This window comes from Symsagittifera roscoffensis, chromosome 2 (genome assembly GCF_963678635.1).
Source record: "Symsagittifera roscoffensis chromosome 2, txSymRosc1.1, whole genome shotgun sequence".
In the NCBI taxonomy this organism is placed as follows: domain Eukaryota; kingdom Metazoa; phylum Xenacoelomorpha; order Acoela; family Convolutidae; genus Symsagittifera; species Symsagittifera roscoffensis.
This window is the reverse complement of record NC_087063.1, coordinates 61554453-61571835: the sequence shown is the minus strand read 5'-3', so window position 1 is coordinate 61571835 and position 17383 is coordinate 61554453. Positions and strand designations below refer to the sequence as shown.

General features: G+C 35.9%; 1 protein-coding gene across 2 annotated transcripts in view; it reads right to left on the bottom strand.

Annotated features, from left to right (window-relative positions):
- Positions 1-1026: 1026 nt before the first annotated feature.
- Positions 1027-17383, bottom strand: part of LOC134839562 (uncharacterized) — a 239426-nt gene continuing 223069 nt past the window's right edge. The window contains exons 3-8 of one of the 2 annotated variants that reach the window (XM_063855153.1): positions 15781-16006; positions 15038-15224; positions 14370-14827; positions 13390-13618; positions 12037-12161; positions 1027-3619 (exon numbers count right to left, since the gene is read on the bottom strand). In XM_063855153.1, the coding sequence (XP_063711223.1) occupies positions 1906-3619; positions 12037-12161; positions 13390-13618; positions 14370-14827; positions 15038-15224; positions 15781-16006 (2939 nt within the window). In that variant the 3' untranslated portion in view covers positions 1027-1905. Of the gene's footprint in view, positions 3620-12036; positions 12162-13389; positions 13619-14369; positions 14828-15037; positions 15225-15780; positions 16483-17383 lie in introns of those variants that run through there. The other variant, XM_063855152.1, reaches the window with a different exon arrangement.

The following is a 17383-nucleotide window of genomic DNA, read 5'->3' as shown; positions in this document are numbered from 1 at the left end:
GATATGATTTTAGAACAAAATCAAAAGTCAAACCACAAAAGCGTAAATTAGAGCCTGAACAAATCTTCAATCTTTTGCTGAAAAAAGATTTTCCCCCTAATTACAGGAGTAAATCAACAATTTTCGCAAGTATATGGAAACTACTTGCAGCTCAGAAGCCCGTGATGAGGCGACTCAGCCGACAAAACATTAGCAGACAAATGATAGGCCAATATTTTTCTTAAAAGGAATATTTGCTGCTTGAAAAAAAAACAAGGTCTAAAGGGATTGAAATCTTGGATATTTGCCATCCCAGGTGTAGCCGTTACCTTAAAGCCAAGTGTACCGGAGAAGCGAAGAAATTTGAATTTGTTCTAAAACAAGCTATCAAATGATACAAATTACTAACATTAAAAAGCCAATATTCCGAGTTAATCGCAAGCGTAGAAAAAAGACATACCAATATGAAAAATGCAGGTCTTTGAAACCAGCTTACACTGAGCAACTAAATGAAAAAATTATTAGTTGAACAATTTAAGGATTTAATGTATTGCACTAGTGTTTTTCTGTGAGAAAGCAGGTAGAAACTCCGCTTTAGGAACTAGTTTCGAATAAATGAATTCAAGGATGAAAATAATTTCAGTCTTACTCGCCTAAGTTGACTAAATATTGTATGCTATCGACAAATGCCATGCTTTCGAAAGCAAAAATTTTAAGCTGTTTCTTCTCGATCGATTTGCAAAAACGTTTTGGAAATTCTTCCAAAGTAGCTTGAATTGTGAATGATAGAACTTATGATACATTATTCGAGTCCATCTAAGGCTCGCTAGTTTCGTATCGGAACTTCTAGTAGCACAGAACAAAAGTGGCCGGCATCTCAAAATTGAAGTGCATCCCAAGTCAACCAGCAGGTTCGTGTCAAGCAAACACATTCAACCGTCGTTTACAAATACATATACATAGATAGTAAAAACGGACAACCCGTAGAAAGAGGAGCTTTTTTCGCCTATGTCCGCTCTTTAGCGTACGTTTGACTTGATACAAGAAGAAGTTCGTAAATCTATTCGGAAAATACTCTTTTGGTTACAAAGTAGATAAAAGGAGAATTCTTACCAAGCACATTTCAAATATAACTCAATGATTCAAATCAGATTCTGTCGTCTTTCTATAAGAGCCAGAACTTAGATCGTGGTACAATTTTTTGAGATAGCACATCAAAGCGTCCAGGCGTTTTTTTGTACCACCATCAGTTTTCTTTATTTATTTACTGCATTACACACAAGAATTAAATAACTTGCATTATTTTTGGACAAAAATGATAAGTGCCAATGTATAATTTTACGTAAACCACCTACGGTTGAATAACAACCTTTTCGGTCAGATTTTTCAAATTTCTATTTTAATTCATTTAACCGCATTCAGCATTTGTTTGATCCATGTCGCCGAGCGTTCATAAATATCAGTCATGTGTCCAAAACCAAAGCAATTATTGGTAATAATAAAATCATTTTCAGATTAGCTCATCACAATAGAAAATGGTGTGCAACTAAAAGTGAACACAGATGCAAGAAGGAAAGAGTTCTTCAGTCTTTCTCATTAGATCTAGTGGATAGATAGTTTTCATCAATCATTTGATCTGATCTGCTATGTCCGTGCATTTATTACGTGGTTGATGCTACAAAAACACCAAATTCTAATTTCATCTAATTTTAGGAGTTCATTTCGAAAATAATATGTCATGGTTCCAGTTACAATTTGCAGGTCCACGGGTTCCATAAAAAGAAATTTTCACGTTTAGATTAAATAGTCGCCTCAAAGTGGCGGTGATCAGTCATGTCATCTTCTTCGCGTGCAGCAGCCACACCAAATAATCGGAAGATGTTGTGTTTGCCAGTAATCAGTTTGCAAGAACTCAGCAGAGCACAATCATACACCCACAAAAGGTCGAATTCTTTCTCGTATGTCTCGAGCAGTCAAGGTCGCTGTCTTCTCCGTTTTTTCAGACAACACTTCGGGGAACATCATTAAAATATTAAAGAGGGGATAGCCTGAGTGCCTCAGGAGTCTTATCACCACAATTACAGATCTGTTGACACTGTTCAACATTGGATCCCAGAACTCAGTGCTGTTCAGCACTTCATCAGAGTGCTGTGCTTGGTAGGTTTGGAACATACCACTGACCACCATGCAGAACTTCTGTTTTTGAGTATTGATTCCCGGGTGCAATTGACTGGCCAGCAGGCAAAGTGAGACCGGAAACAATTCCGCGACCAGCGCGATTGTCTGTGCGGCCGCCTGTAGGTTGATCTTAGCCTGTAGCAACATGCCTATTTCATTTCTCGAAATATCAACATCCGCTTCTTCACTTTCTTCCGTATTTGTAGCATTTTCTCCCGGTACCAAATGCAGTGCAACTTTTTTCTTGCTTTCCTCCGTGGCCCGTTGTTCGGGTGTCGGATTTCCATCTTTGGAATTTGTCTTATCTTCCAGTTCCTCGTTCCCATTTCCACTATTCGCTTCTCCCTGGGAAGATGCATCAGCCGAAGTTCCCGCAGTCGGACTACCTACCTTGTCTGTTATAGCCTCCACTTCCGGTTGATATATGTAGTCATTTTTCAGCGCAATTTCGTTGCCATTCCTCGCAATGGCTCCGGAACCACCATTGCCTACATTGTTATTCCGACCGGTTGACATGTTTTCCATTTGCACATTCAATGCTGCAATAGATACATTTTGTTGGGCAGCTACCAACTGCTGTTGCTGTTGAAACTGGCCCGGCATGTAAATCATCTGCTGTTGCTGCACTGATTGCATGACTTGGTTATTACTTGAGTGGGCCATGGCAGCGTAGGATGTCGAGAGATTCGACATATCAGTGCTATTGTCAAAAGAGTCCATTGTTGCAATTGATCCATACATACTCGCAGTGTCACTAACATTTGCGTTGCGGCTGTCGTCGAGGGGACTTTCATAAACTGGGGCTAGCACAAAGCTGGTGTGTCCGCTCAGCAGAGACAAATTATCACCATGCTGGGATCCCGAGCCACGATTGGACGAGGAGCCAGTTGAAAGCAGGGACATCATACTGCCACTGTTTCGGCCAGACGAGGCCAGAGAACTACAGTCGCTGAAGTCCGATCTGTGTTCTTGTGGGTAGAGACTACCCGAGTTATGAAGAGACTTGTTCATTGGCAGACCCACATTTCCCAGTCCCACTCTTTGACCATTTCCGAAATGCGACAAAGACCCACCAGCAGCATTCTGGCCCTGCATGTACGCCTCGTGCAATGTAATAGCTGGTGGCGGTCCATACATTGTCGATGTATCCCTGGAACCTGCTCCAGATGGCCGGAATCTCTGAGACACACTATCGCTGTCATCTAAACTGTAGCCTCCGTAGGATCCACTGGAACTGGTCGAAGCATTCGAAGCACCAGAAGGGTGTCTCTTACTGCGCATGCGTCTATTCTCTTTAACCGTCCTGTGCAAGTATTTGCATTTTTTGCCGTAGTTACACAGCTCTCCGAACTTGCAGTACATAGCCGCAGTTCCACAGCAAACCTCCTTAGGGTCGAACTTTCTCAGCACTCTAGGAAGCCTGTCGCCCTCTCTTCCTTGCGGATCCAGTGCAAGAAGGAACCTACAGTAAAGTAATTCAGTGAACATTTTCATATCGACCGCTTTTTGAAAAATATTAAGGAAAGTTCAACAACTTTTTCAGGATATGCAAGCAACTCAATGGCAAAAAACTTTCATTTTTTCTTCTGAAACTATTAGAGTAAACTATATCTCAAGCTCAAGTAATTTCACAAACACTAACATGTTTTGCTTCATTTGTTCACAATAAAAGCGGAACCAAATTTTCAAGATAGCGCTAAGCTGCACTTCACAAACACAAGCAAAAACAACGACAAGAACTCTAAAAACCAGAATTATGCCTCCAAAATAATATTTAGTATTGGATTTTTTCAAGGCATAATTCTGTTTTCTTGGGTTTTTCAAGAGCTCTGGTAGTTTTTTTGCTTGGATTTACCAAAAATAGCTTCTCTTATTTCCAAATTTCAAACCAATTTAATCACCATTGCAAATAGAATTGAGGCAAGTTAATTGGGCCCAATTATCTCCATTCTAGAATTATTAATAATTATAATTTGTACTGAACTCAATTTTTTTCTTCCGACTTTCGAAGTGCGGAATATTTATGCTTGGTGTGTTTTTTTTTATTCGACTTTCGACTTTTCAAGTAAGCCTTTTTGACGGATCATTTTTTCATCATCTGAAAGATTTTGTTGTGCTGAACTCAAATTTAAAAAGATATTTCACCTGTGATGATTTTTCGACAGAGGCGAATATGACCCATAACGCTACTAGGAAAAACTGAATGAGTAAAACTTTGAGTCTACAAAATTTTTTAAGTTATGCAAGCCTATTATGAGTCTACATAATTGCTAAGTGACGCAAGCCATTTATGACGCATTAGCAGTACCAGCCATTTTGAAAAAAAAAATTACCAACTAACATACCTGAATTTATAGGGCGGACGCATTTTAGCTAGTACACGAAAAATTTCATAAAAAACATCCGACGCTGCCCAAGTTCGAACCCTCTTATTTTGTTGCGGGTCTCCTTCCCTACCTTTACGCTACAAATACATGATACTTCGAAGTTAAAAAGCTATTTGTAATATAATAGTCTGTGTTAATATCCTTAGCATTGGCTGTACTTAATAGCTGGTTGTTGAACAAAATGAACACTTTCAAAATTAACACAATTTGTCGCAACAATAATTGCGTCGCAACACACAAGCTTTGCTTGTGTAATAAGTTATAGCTGTTTAAAAATTGCTTACTTGACAAATTTTGGATAATTAACGCGATATATATTGCGTTCTTATAATACGCGTAAGTGGAGGGTTAATGCGCCCCAAATTGAAATGAGGCAAGCCATTTGCCCGTATTATTTAGATACAAGACGCTATAAACAACCTCTTGTAGTTTACAAAGGCGTGAGGGGGGATAAGAATAGCCTTTTTTCTTCTTTCCCGCAAATTTCATCAATTTCAACCAAAAAACCTTCAAATTTACCTTAGTTCAGTTCTTTTCGTCTAACATAGAGATAGTTGAGTCTAATTTGGATTGGTTACTACAGCGGTTTGAAGTTTGGATCATATTCGGACGCTTGTTCAAGTCCAACTGAAACTTGGTGCCAAATAAATAAAACAAGGTAAACTGATTGCTGCCCAAGTAGCATGGCAAGTTCCGACCAAAATAAAGAAAAGCAATTTTTTTTCAATTTCTGTCGTTTCTTAATTCGTGATATAAATATAATATATGAAATAAAGAATTTCCGCATATTCGACAATTATAGCAAAGTATCTATGCTCGACATATTTCCTCAAAAAAAAACAATTTTTTTGAAGGTGCTAACAGAAATTTTTAATAACTGAATTTTTACGACTTAACTTTACGAGTTAATTTTAACGACTTAAATTTTTACGACTTAATTAATTTAAAACTACATGATCTGAATCATCAAATTGTCAAAATCAGAGAGTCAAATAGGGTTATGAGCATTCAAGTCACTGAGTATTATAGAGTCCTCAAAGTTGAGTAATTAATTTATGGAAGCGGTGTAAACAGAGTCGAAGCTTGAGTGTGATGTGCTGATTTATTTAAAAAATTTAAGTGCCTTTTTCCTGACTTTATTTTTATTTCAGAGTTTTTGTTCATACCATTTGAAAATTGTGGAGGGACTTTGTATTCGGGTGTGTTTTAGTTTTTCTCTTTATGTTTTCCACGCAAAATCAGGTACCACAAACAATCATCGGAATGGGTCGACTGATCTATCATATTGAAGCCCTTTCAGCCCGTTATTCAAACGACATTCAAAATCATTGAAAAAAACTTGTGTCGAGATAACGAGACTAATTTGAGAAAAAAAAGCTATTTTTTTGTATTTTTAAGACTAAGGTCGGAACATTCATGAGCTACTTGCACAGTGAACGGCTATACTTGTCTAAATTCATTGCAATACTGCAGTGTAGAGGCACTAGTAATTCGAAAAATCTTTAGAAAGCCTGGAGAGCCTTCGATAGATCCACTATTGTTATTATCAATAGATAAACCATTATTGTTATTATCAATATTGTTTAACCTCAGCCAATCAGATTGATGCGCATTCGTTTCAGCTGAAGACCCTGGAAAAATTCATTTCGGGCTGGATAACTTCAACCACATTTCTCCTCTTGTTTACGAACACTTAAAAAAGTCTACCGCAGCGTAAAGTTCAGAATTGCTTCACAGCATTTTAGCATTCATTCTCCATACATAGCATTACAGAGCAGTAAAACAAGCTCAATTTGATTTTTTGTTCGAAACCTTTAAATAAGAGAAGACTCGACGAGCTACGTCAACCGGCTTGGCGCTGTCAGCAGTCCAGCCGTTCAAAATTATGTTCACTTCATGAGGTCGTCTAACGTTAGCAGAAAATAACAATCCAGATCCGGATACTCATTACACAGCTATCAAGCGTTATGTTTTTTGTTTTAATGTTATGATTTTATTTTGTGGCTATTAAGTAAAGCAATCTTGGTCACAAACATGGCTAAATGCTTGTCATGGTTACAAGAAACAGATTTTCTAATCATTAGATTTTATGTCCCATATATGGCTTAATAAGTATAAAACATGCTGAGCCATCATTTTGCGTTGAAGCGAATACATCAAATTGTGAGAACCATAATTGATAGTAAACAATTTTACACCAACACGCTTGACGCAGAGAAGTGGTTCATAAAGCTAGCCAAGAAATCATTTATGAACTGATCTAACCACCGAATATTAATCCAAAACATGTCCGCATAATACTGAAACCGTAACACCATGTATTGTTCACTCAGGTTCACATTACGGAATCCGGACGTTATAGCGTGAACGCTTCTTGGAATTAAACTTTACCAAGCAAATAAACATCATTATACATTTTGCATATTTCATTTTCAATAACATTCATATGTATCGCAAACTGCGCTTCCATGTAAACGGAAAAGCATTTTTTTGGTATATATTTAGTCATTGGGGAAAAGCTAGGGAAGCTAGCAGGCATGAAATATGCATTCCGTGGCTAAGCAACAAGCCGAAATAGGGACAATGCGAAACACAACTAGCAGATTCTGTTTTACAAATATATAGAAACAATCGAATTCTGTTAAATGGACTAGTTCTATGATTTCGAACATGAGATAACCCCAGCCAATCAACAAAACCTAATTTGCATGGTTAAATTGGAATAGTTCAATATCGAGGTACTAGATGTTATTTTAACCGGTTTAAAATCTGCTTAATGAAGTTATGCTTATTGCTATACCAATAATATCGAGTTAAGTTTTTCCAGGAATTTTCAACGGAAATGTTGATAATGATTTCCTATTTTCGCCTGCCTACATTTTTAACTCAGAGGGTAAAGAGTTAGATGGGCATGGAGGGGCAGTGCAACAACGCCGAAGTAAAAAAAAAATGCCGAAAAAGAAAATGTTCAACCGTGCCGAAAGTAAATTAATTCAAATCGACGGAAGTTGAAAAAGTCAAAAATGGCCATTTTAATTGATGTCACCTGTTAAACAAACGAAAATTCCCCGAGAACGGCGTTATAATTTTTTCTGAACAAACAGAAATTGTCTCAGCAAATTGACAAATTTCCTTCTCACATTCACTCCAAAACAAAACAGTATTTAAACGAATTGCCAACATTTGCAAATAGAACTCAAAATCGTACAATATCCTCAATTTTCGGCACTGTACAACAAATTTTCATTTTCGGCGCTGTTGAGCTTCGGCACTGTTGAACGCCCCGGCATGGAACATCGATCATTTGCACTTACTTGTGTTTCTGAATTTATTTAAAGAACACTTTGGGGAAGGTAGTTCAATTATTTCACGAACTTCCCAACATATTTCTCCATTCGGCAGAGGAAATTGACACATAATTATTTCAAATACAATTTAATGAAAACTCTTGACATTATCAGATCGGCGCCGCTACAGCCCCCCAAAAAATGCCTCAACGGGAACAGCAGATCCTTAATAACAAGAACACACTAGGGAAAGCGTTAATAAACTAAAGGAACTCGAAAAAAAATAAACTAAAGGAACTAGTTTTAGATTTTCCGACACTTTCTTTCGGAAAAAATAAGAATTTTACTGTCGCGTTTTTCGCTTATAATAACTCTAGAAACTCAAGAAAAAACTATCATTACGTAGCTTATTTCGCTTAAGCTTTTTCTTTCTGGCTAATTCTTACTAGAAAAATGTTTGGTCACAATGTCTGATAGTTGCAAAAAAAATTGCATGTAGCCATTAATATTTAGTCTTCATACTTAACCTCGTAAAACCAAGTGATACTGTGAGTTGATACAGGTATAGGAGTCCAAGCCATTTTTCAATACCGCGTAATCTTAAAAACAGCTTAACTTTTAAAAAATCGAGCTCTGCTTTCCCGCCATTTTTATTAAAGAGCGGAAACTTCGATTTATTTTCCAGCTGACTTAGCCAATGAAATTGAAGTGAGCTTGAAACAAATAAAAATTCTAACCGCTGTCAAAATTTCAACAGCGTTTCGACTTATAATTAAATAATTTGCAGAAAAACCTGACAAAGAAAACAAAAAAAAACAATTCATTCATTACCAGTAAATTAAAATCTATAATCTATCTTATCAAAAAAATGACACTCCATAAAACTAACCAAACGCATGCATACAAACCTAGCCAACAGACGATTGGAAAAAAGTCAATGAAAGCAAGGAAACACGTCAACTTTTGAATTTCAAAGCGAAAAATATATGCCTTTAAAATTCTTTGATTTTCAAGAATTAATTAAGATTGACACTTTTTTGCTTAAGTTAACTCAAATTGAGAAAACTGGATCAATAGGTAGGAAATACGAAAATTAAAATCATTTTCGACATAAGAAGTCGATCACATAAATCAAATATGAGCCTGAATAAATTTGAAGATTTTTTCCTGAACGAAGTCTTCACTACGTTTATCGAATCTTTAAAACAATAGCAAATAAAACAAGGATAGCCGCTTACTTTGCAAGTAGCACAAAATGTTTCAATATTAGTCTTACAAAAAAGTTTTATTTTCAAAATAGTTAAGTTTTTTTTGCGTAATTTGAAAAAAGGATCTGAACGAAAAACTTAACTTCAGGCATACTTGACGGCCATAGTAACATAAGCAAATTGGACGACAATTTTTGTTGAAAAATTACTAGGAAAGAAGCAACAAAAAACATTTTGCAGTTTTTTGAACTCAAAAAGACGCTAAAAACTCAAAAAACAAACTTTACTCGAATTACATTAAATCTTCACGGCTCAAAAAAGGTGTGAAGAAAAAAACTATTATAACCCAGCTTGCTCGCTTAATATGCTCGAATTAAGACCACAAATATAAAATTTCAAACCTGTTTTTCTCGATACTGGGACAACTTTTTGAAATTCTTATAATGTCGTTTGAATCACGACTGAAAGGGGTTTGAATGATATTTCACTCGACTCATTCAGATTATCATTTGTAATAACTGGTTTTGCGAGAAAAACAAAAAAGTAAAACACCCGAATACAAATTTCTTCCCATTTTTCAAATGGTCGGAACAAAAATCAAGCAAACAAAATGCACCGATAAAGTAACTCAATTTATTCCAGTAAGACAGCCAAATCTAAAACAGCCAACAGAGAGTTAAAAATTTTATTGAACTCAAAGAAATTTGAGCATTTATGTTCCGACCATTGAAAATAGCGAGGAACTTTGTGTTCTGGTGTGTTTGGGCTTTATTTGTTTTTTTAATTTTCCACACTAAATCAGGTACCACAAATAATCATCGGAATGGGTCGAATAATAGATCAAATTGAAACGCTTTTAGTCGTGACTCGAAAGGCATTAAATTATTTTCAAAAAAGTGTCAATGTCGAGAAAAACTAGTTCATATTTTGAGTTTCAGTTAAATTTCGTGCGAGTAAAGCAATCGAAAAACGTTCATTAAATAATTTTTTTTCTTTTAGGCTGAAAAAACTTATGTTACTATAAAATTGGTTTTTGAAGTTTAATTTACCGCTTTTTTGCAATAATTATTTTGTAAAAAAAAACAGAAACTATTTTTCAAAAATTAGAAAAACGTTTACAATTTTTCTTATAAAAGGTTTTCATTGTTTTGTCATTCATTTTTTCAAGTACAATTTATTATATTAAGCATACTTCATTAATTTTCTGCGCGTTGGTATACTTTTCTGATCACATCACACTCTGAACACGACACTAACTTAAAAAATAAAAACGTCTTTTAAGATTTTTTTTATGAATGCGGTCGGAATATTGTGCTATTTGCACAACCGGCTATACTGGTTCCGTTTTTTTTCTCAAATCCATTTGTGATTCTGTTGCATTTGTTTGTTTTTGAGTACCAATAGAGCTGTGCTGAAGTAACTAATGGCAAAGCCTTTTAATCCTAAGGCTGTTTGTTGGTTCACGGCTCACAGGCATCTGTTCTTGTTCCAACCTTTTAAAAAATGGAGAGGAACTTTGTATTGGTTGATTTTTTATTTAAATTTTCGACACAAAATCAGGTACTTAAATAATCATCGGATTAGGTCGAAGGATAAATCATATTAAAAACCTTTCAGTCGTGATTCTTCAGTTTCGAGAAAAACCCGTTTGCAATTTCTAGTTTGCCTAGTTTACACAGTTACCAGCTATACTTGTTCAGCTTTCGAAAATAGTTTAAAAATATCACGTAAAACATTCTTGAACTAAAGAATCTTTCATGATTGACATTTTCTCCGAAGAACTAACACAATTAGAGAAAACTGGATCAATAGGTAATAGACTGAAAAAAAATTCATATTTTTTAAAGCACTTTGTCCATTTCTTACTGCAAAGCGTCAGGTGCCTTTCCCTTAGCAAATACATTTAAATAAAACTTCAATAAAAACAAAAGTCAACGAAAGAAAAACTAAAATTAAGCGTGAACAAACATATATTATAATTTACTTCATTCATTGACATTCAAAAACAAAAAGTCCATTGACATTGTGGGACTGACGGGCAAAATTCATTTAACGCCATATTCACGAAGAGCTTTTAACGAGAGTTTTCCATCAACTAAAAAGAATTTGAAAAGCAGCTTCATAACTCAAACCACCAAAAAAGAACATAGCCAACAGACAATGGACGAAAGAGCCAATGGACGCAAGTTAAAAGAAAAAATGCTGATTGTGTTTTGAAAACATATCAACTTTCGAATTTCAAGGAAAAATGCCCTTGAAAGCTCTTTTAACTTCTAGAAAATTTTATGACAATCACTTTTTTTGATAATTAACCTAATTTGAGAAACTGGATCAATGGGTAAGTTTTTTATTTCGCTGGGAAATCTGAAAACTAAATTCCACTTCGAAACAAGAGGTCGATCAAAATTTTCGTGGCCTTTATATTTTTTGATGTTCGATAGTAGTGTGCCTTCCTTTCAATAAAAGAAATGAACTGAATTTAAAAAAAATCAGAAGTCAAACCGCGAAAAATTAAATTTGAGCCCGATTAAATTTTAAGACTTTTCCCGAAAAAAATCATGGCGACCTACATAAGAGTCTGAACTACGTAAGAAATAAGTGTGAGACAAATTAATTTTCCGGAAAAAACAAGACCTAATTAAGTGAACTCATTACATGCACTCAATAAAAAAACACAGTAAATCTAGATCTTTAATACAATCGGGATTTTGAATTACATATCAGTCTACACATTCAGGCCACAGTACTTAGATTTTACGTGCTAAAATTTCTGAAACATTTTCTTACGGAAAAGTCTTGAAGCCGATTGCAATAGCAATACGCAAGTCACAATCTAACCCCGACTTAATCATTGCGTTAAAAAAATTAATTGTATTGAATATCAGGGAAGATGTAGGGTGACTTAAGGTGGTTCTTCCCAAAAAAGCATGGCATTCAAATAAAACACTTCTGCACGCCTAACTTATACCACACCGTTGACAACAGCAGTACACTTACACGTCTTTGACGAAGATGAAGGTGCAGACGAAGTCTCTAGTCAACTCCCTCCATGCAGGGTTCTCTCTGGCCAAGTCAGAGAACTTGTCATTAGACACTATCACTGCACCCACCTTCTGCGCCAGCTAAAACAAAGTAGAATTCTTTTGATGAGGTTGAGTTGTTAGCTAGTCATGCATGGGACGCAATGTTCAACTCAGGGTTGGCATGTTATTTAACATTGTTATTTAACATTGAATTTAACTTACAGTGTTATTTACAATTTCTAACAGTGATGTTAGCTATTTCTTAGAAATATGAGTAATTCTTAGAAAAACACAACGCCATGCTTGTTCCGAAACGATTGTAGCGAATCTCGAACGGATGAAAAAAAATTTCAAACCAATTGCAGTTTCACTTGACAAACTACAGAGCGAAAAATCTCACCTGACGTATGGGAAGCTTCGTGCTCAACTCGGCGTTGAGAAAGCCGGAAAGTTGGCGTTTCTGTTCAACAAACTCAACTCTTGTGGATATGTTAATTTAATTAACAATTTAACAAAAACAACATGTTTTTTTCGATAAATAACAGTTAGTTTGTTATTTTTGTTTTTAACTTACATTTTGCCAACCCTGGTTCAACTGTTATTTTTCAACCGATGAAATGAACGAACATTTTTCTTCACGTTTTTATCGTTATCTCTAACTATTTGAGATTGATGGCTGAAAAACTGACATATGATTTAATTTAAAAGGACTTAACCGAGACACAAAAAGAAAAATATTGTTTTCAAGTCGTTATTTGGCTATTCAAACGAAACTTGTCAAAATGGTGTTTTGGTTCCGAAGAACCCCTTTAATGAATAACCAAATAACGTGTGAACACAATATTTTTCAATTTTTAACTCGGTTAAATCCTTTTAAATACACTCAGCCATCATATATCAATGTTTCAACCAAGTATCTCAAGTAGTTACAGAGAAAACGAAAAAAGCGTGAAAAAAGGTTTGTTCATTTCATTGGTTGAAAAGCACAAGTTGCAACTTCTGTCCCATGAACGGTACAATATAAATTCATTACACAAGCAAGCATCATTTGCGTTCTTAGTATTTTCAATGCAAACAAAAACATGCTGATTTTGATAACATCTTCACGTAACTTATAAACAAAATGTATATTTTTTACCTTTCTGGCCTATTACTTGCCGGGACTAGGCAAGTAATAGGTTACAAAATAAAAGGCCAAAAAATCGAAGACAATGGTAAATCAAATCTATGATTTACTTTAGAGCCCACTATGAAGAGACCGATTGGGAAAATCACGTGGATTGATTGCTGCAAGATTGATTAACACATGCGGGCGGGGGTATCGAACCTGTAACATGAATCTATCATCGTGTGTACTCGACTGGGGCAGTCTAGACTGCGTGTATTTGAGCACATCTTTCCTCTCGAACTCTTCGATGATTTCCAGTTCAGCTGGGTTCGTGGTCTTGTGTCGTCTGAAGTGTGGCACTATCAGAGTCAGTTGCTCGTGGCCCAAATCACAGAAGTGGTCGTAGGCGATCTTTACTCCTGGCCATGAAAACTTCTCCTGACCATGTCTTAAAAATGAGAATGAGTCAAAGAGACGAAATCTAACTTAAATCAGAAAAACCACGACCAGTAAAACACATTATAACCATTAGCTTCTGCATTCTTCTTAAGAACAGATTCTGACAGGGTTGCATGATTAAAATCAATTTGAGTTAAATCAATGATTTAAATCGGACTTTAATCGTAGAATAAAAATCAAAAAAATCAACCCTAGTGTTATTCTGCCGAGTGCCGCGGTAAACATACAACACAGCTTGCAGTATTTACATTGGTTACGTACTTCGCTCTTCCATGGCATACTTTTAACTGGAAAAGTTTTTCAGCACTTTCGGATTTAATCATTCCAGTCTCAGAAATTGACTGGGAATAGAAAAATATGGGTAACTTGTGTTCTTCTTTCGGTTGCTGAATCAGTAAGTTTGCGTAAATTAATTGATTCTTGAAACAAAAACGTTTCCAATAAAAATCGAAAAAATCAAAGTAAAATAATAAAAATCGGATTTAAATCAATCGAGAATATACATCAGATATTTATGCAACCTTGGATTCTGACCATATTCTTGAACCGCCGCAAAGTTTTTGGATGGAAGGGTTTTTAAATTAACTCAGGCCAACTTTCAATTGTTCTAAAAATATGCAAATATGGGTACCAAAAAGAAAACAATACATTTCAATGACTTGATCTGCGAATGTCTTGCTAAAACAGCTTAAACATTTTATATATATTAAATACATACTGTTTCATAAATCCATACTTACACCATGGCAATGTTGCTGACGTCTAGAATCACATGTCTCAACCCTGGCACAAAGAATCGACTCTCTACTCCACAGCTCTTCAGAACGCCATTGTACATAGTGTGTCTTCGTGACGGAAGAAACTTGGCTATGTTCTCTGGCAAACTCGCCCAATCGTCACTACTGCAGTTACCCAGACCATGTTTGAAGTTGGGGTCATAATTATTTTTCTTCTCTTTTTCCATCAGAAGAAACTTGCATATCGCATGCTTGCACGCCTCGTAATCCTCCTTGCCTTCATCCGGTCTGTCTCGGTTTCCGGCCGAGCGGATGAACACTTTCATCTCACTTTCCAGAGTGATGTCCAGAGCATACCTCCAGATGAGTCCGTTCAGACAATAGCAGATGAGGGAGTCAGCAGGGAAGCCAAAAGTCCTCTCGTAGAACGGACCTTCATGGTAGTTGTTCCGCACAAATTTCTACAAAAAAAAATTAATATACAGTTTTACAAGAGGAAACAGTTAAAACATGCCAACAAAAAATAAGAACAATCCTACGAAGCTCATTTAGACTTAAAAACAAGATGATTGCTGAACAAAACGCTCGGAAAAACCCGACAACAGAGGTTCCGCTCACGATAAAAGCAATGGATGTCAAAAATTCTCAGGAAAGATTTTTTAAATTTGAACCTTAGCTTTGGCGAGGTTGGTACGTGCACTCTCTTCAGTCAGGATAATGTGGGACTGGATTGGGGTGATGGTGACTGTGAAGTACTCCCTCTCCTTCTGCTGCTTCCCAATATTACCACCACCACTAGTAGAAGAAGCACCATCCGACGAGGACACCAGTCCATCCTCCTCCAGGTCCGACGAGATACTGAATAATACAATCCAGTTGATCAGACAATAAGTACAATTTTTATTTCACTGAGAAATCTAAAATTAAACTCCATTTTCAAAACTAAAAGTTCATCACGTTTTTCGTGACAATTACAACTTTGCAGTTGAATAATGGAGTTTGTCTTCCTGTTCACAATGGAAATGAACTAAACTTAATAAAAAATCCGTAGTCAAATCGAAAAAAATATATATTTGGGCCTAACAAAAACTTCCTGAAAAAAAAACGAAATAAAATATAATAGTCTGATTTACGTTCATTGACTCTTAATAACTTGATTGATTGAGGAAATTATAATTTCACTTTCGCATGGTTTTAATGAATTGGAATATTCATTAAAACTATTGGAGCGGTTATGACCAATGAAAATTAAAATAGAAACTTTAAATGACTAGAGGAGTTTGAAATTTTTTTTCAGATGTTCTTTCTGGTGGAAACATGATTTGCCAACTTTTACCACAAACTAAACTTGCAAATAAATTGTAGACTAGATATCGTTTCCCTTGTTAAAAATGACATTTTTATTCCTGTTTACCTGCATGAGAAGATGAGCTTCAGTATAGATGAGACTCTCGCATGTGTACACAAGAAGTGCTTTCTGAACTGGTATTTAATATTGTACGTTTCCTTCAAATCCGCGATCACTTTGCTTCGCCATGCCCCTCCCCCTGTCGTTCCGGCACAAGACGACGCCCCCACCCCTGATTTGTTTGATTCCTTCACATCCGATGAGATGCAGTTTGGGTCCACACAACTGCCATCTAAATCAGAGCAATCCCATTGGTCCAGAGCCAAATGCTCATCATCCAATAAGGAAAGGGCAGCAGTTTCAGCATACGACTCCTTTTTAACAATTTCTCCGCTCACCCGCTCAGCTGATTCGAGATGCGGCTCCAACATAACATCCACTTAACGATAATACACGTTCACGGTTTTTAAAAAGACGGTTTTGTTTTGCTTGCATTCACTGAATTTGTTTTGCAACTCTAAAACTATTCGTGCGAAGCATATGATACATATTATCGGCAATGATTGCAACGATAGTTGTTTTTATCAAAAAAGTGAGAAGTATAGTCATTTAAGACGACACAAAATGCATTCAAAAGTAAGTAAGCAAATCGCAAAAGCTCACTTCAATCTTTTCTGCGGTATATAGACAGAAAGTGAAAATATATTTTCAAACAACTATGACTGCGTAGATGAAGTATAACTTAAACGCCTGACGTCACTGTTTGTTTATCAGCAAACTACCGAAATTTTTCGGCAATGATTTACAGCACTAACTTCAAATGGCATTACTATACAAGGCAACACATTGAATAACTTCCGAGAAAACATTTAAATACAATCTATACCAAAAAAAAAATAACAACAACTTGCGAATCAAATAACGGCAACTACGAATGATCAATGCTACTATGCTAGGTCTTAGTATGCGCCTCCCTTCCCTTCATTATACATTCACAAGAAACTACTGCCACAAAAATGCCACTAATTTCAGGACATACCCGGAAACGTATATTATTTATGATATGAGAAACAGGATATAATTAATTTAGACCGGCAAATAACAGCCTTGAAAAAATCCCAATAACAAAGATTGGCCCGGCAACGATCAAAAACCAGCTAATGATATAACGATATCGTCATTGACGCTGATGAACATCAGATTAGACCCAATTAGCATGAATCTGAAAGAAAGAACAGAAGAAGCGTTAAATATAACAACTATGTTAACAACTAAATTAACATAACTTTCGGCTAGTTACAACTCTTATTTTCGTTTGTTTACACTTAGGGGCACAATCTTTTACCATACCGACCACTGTGCCAAAAAATTTTAGAAACAAAGTGTTTAAGAGTACCGAAGATTTAAGAGTACCAAGGTTTTAAAAGGACTTAGGAAACAGTTGTAAAAAATACAGCTGCAAAAATGGTGAATTCCAATAGGTCTTAATATTCATAGCACCTAAAATAAAAAATCAGTCGATACAGTAGCTTCTTGAATTCTGATTGTTTGAAAATTGAGCCAATTCAGCCAACGAATTTATGGCTAGTTTGTTTATCGCTCAAGTTGCAGAATAGTGACCACCGCAGTCGCGCCAACGTGTTGCAATCTTGCCAACAAAGGGTAAGAC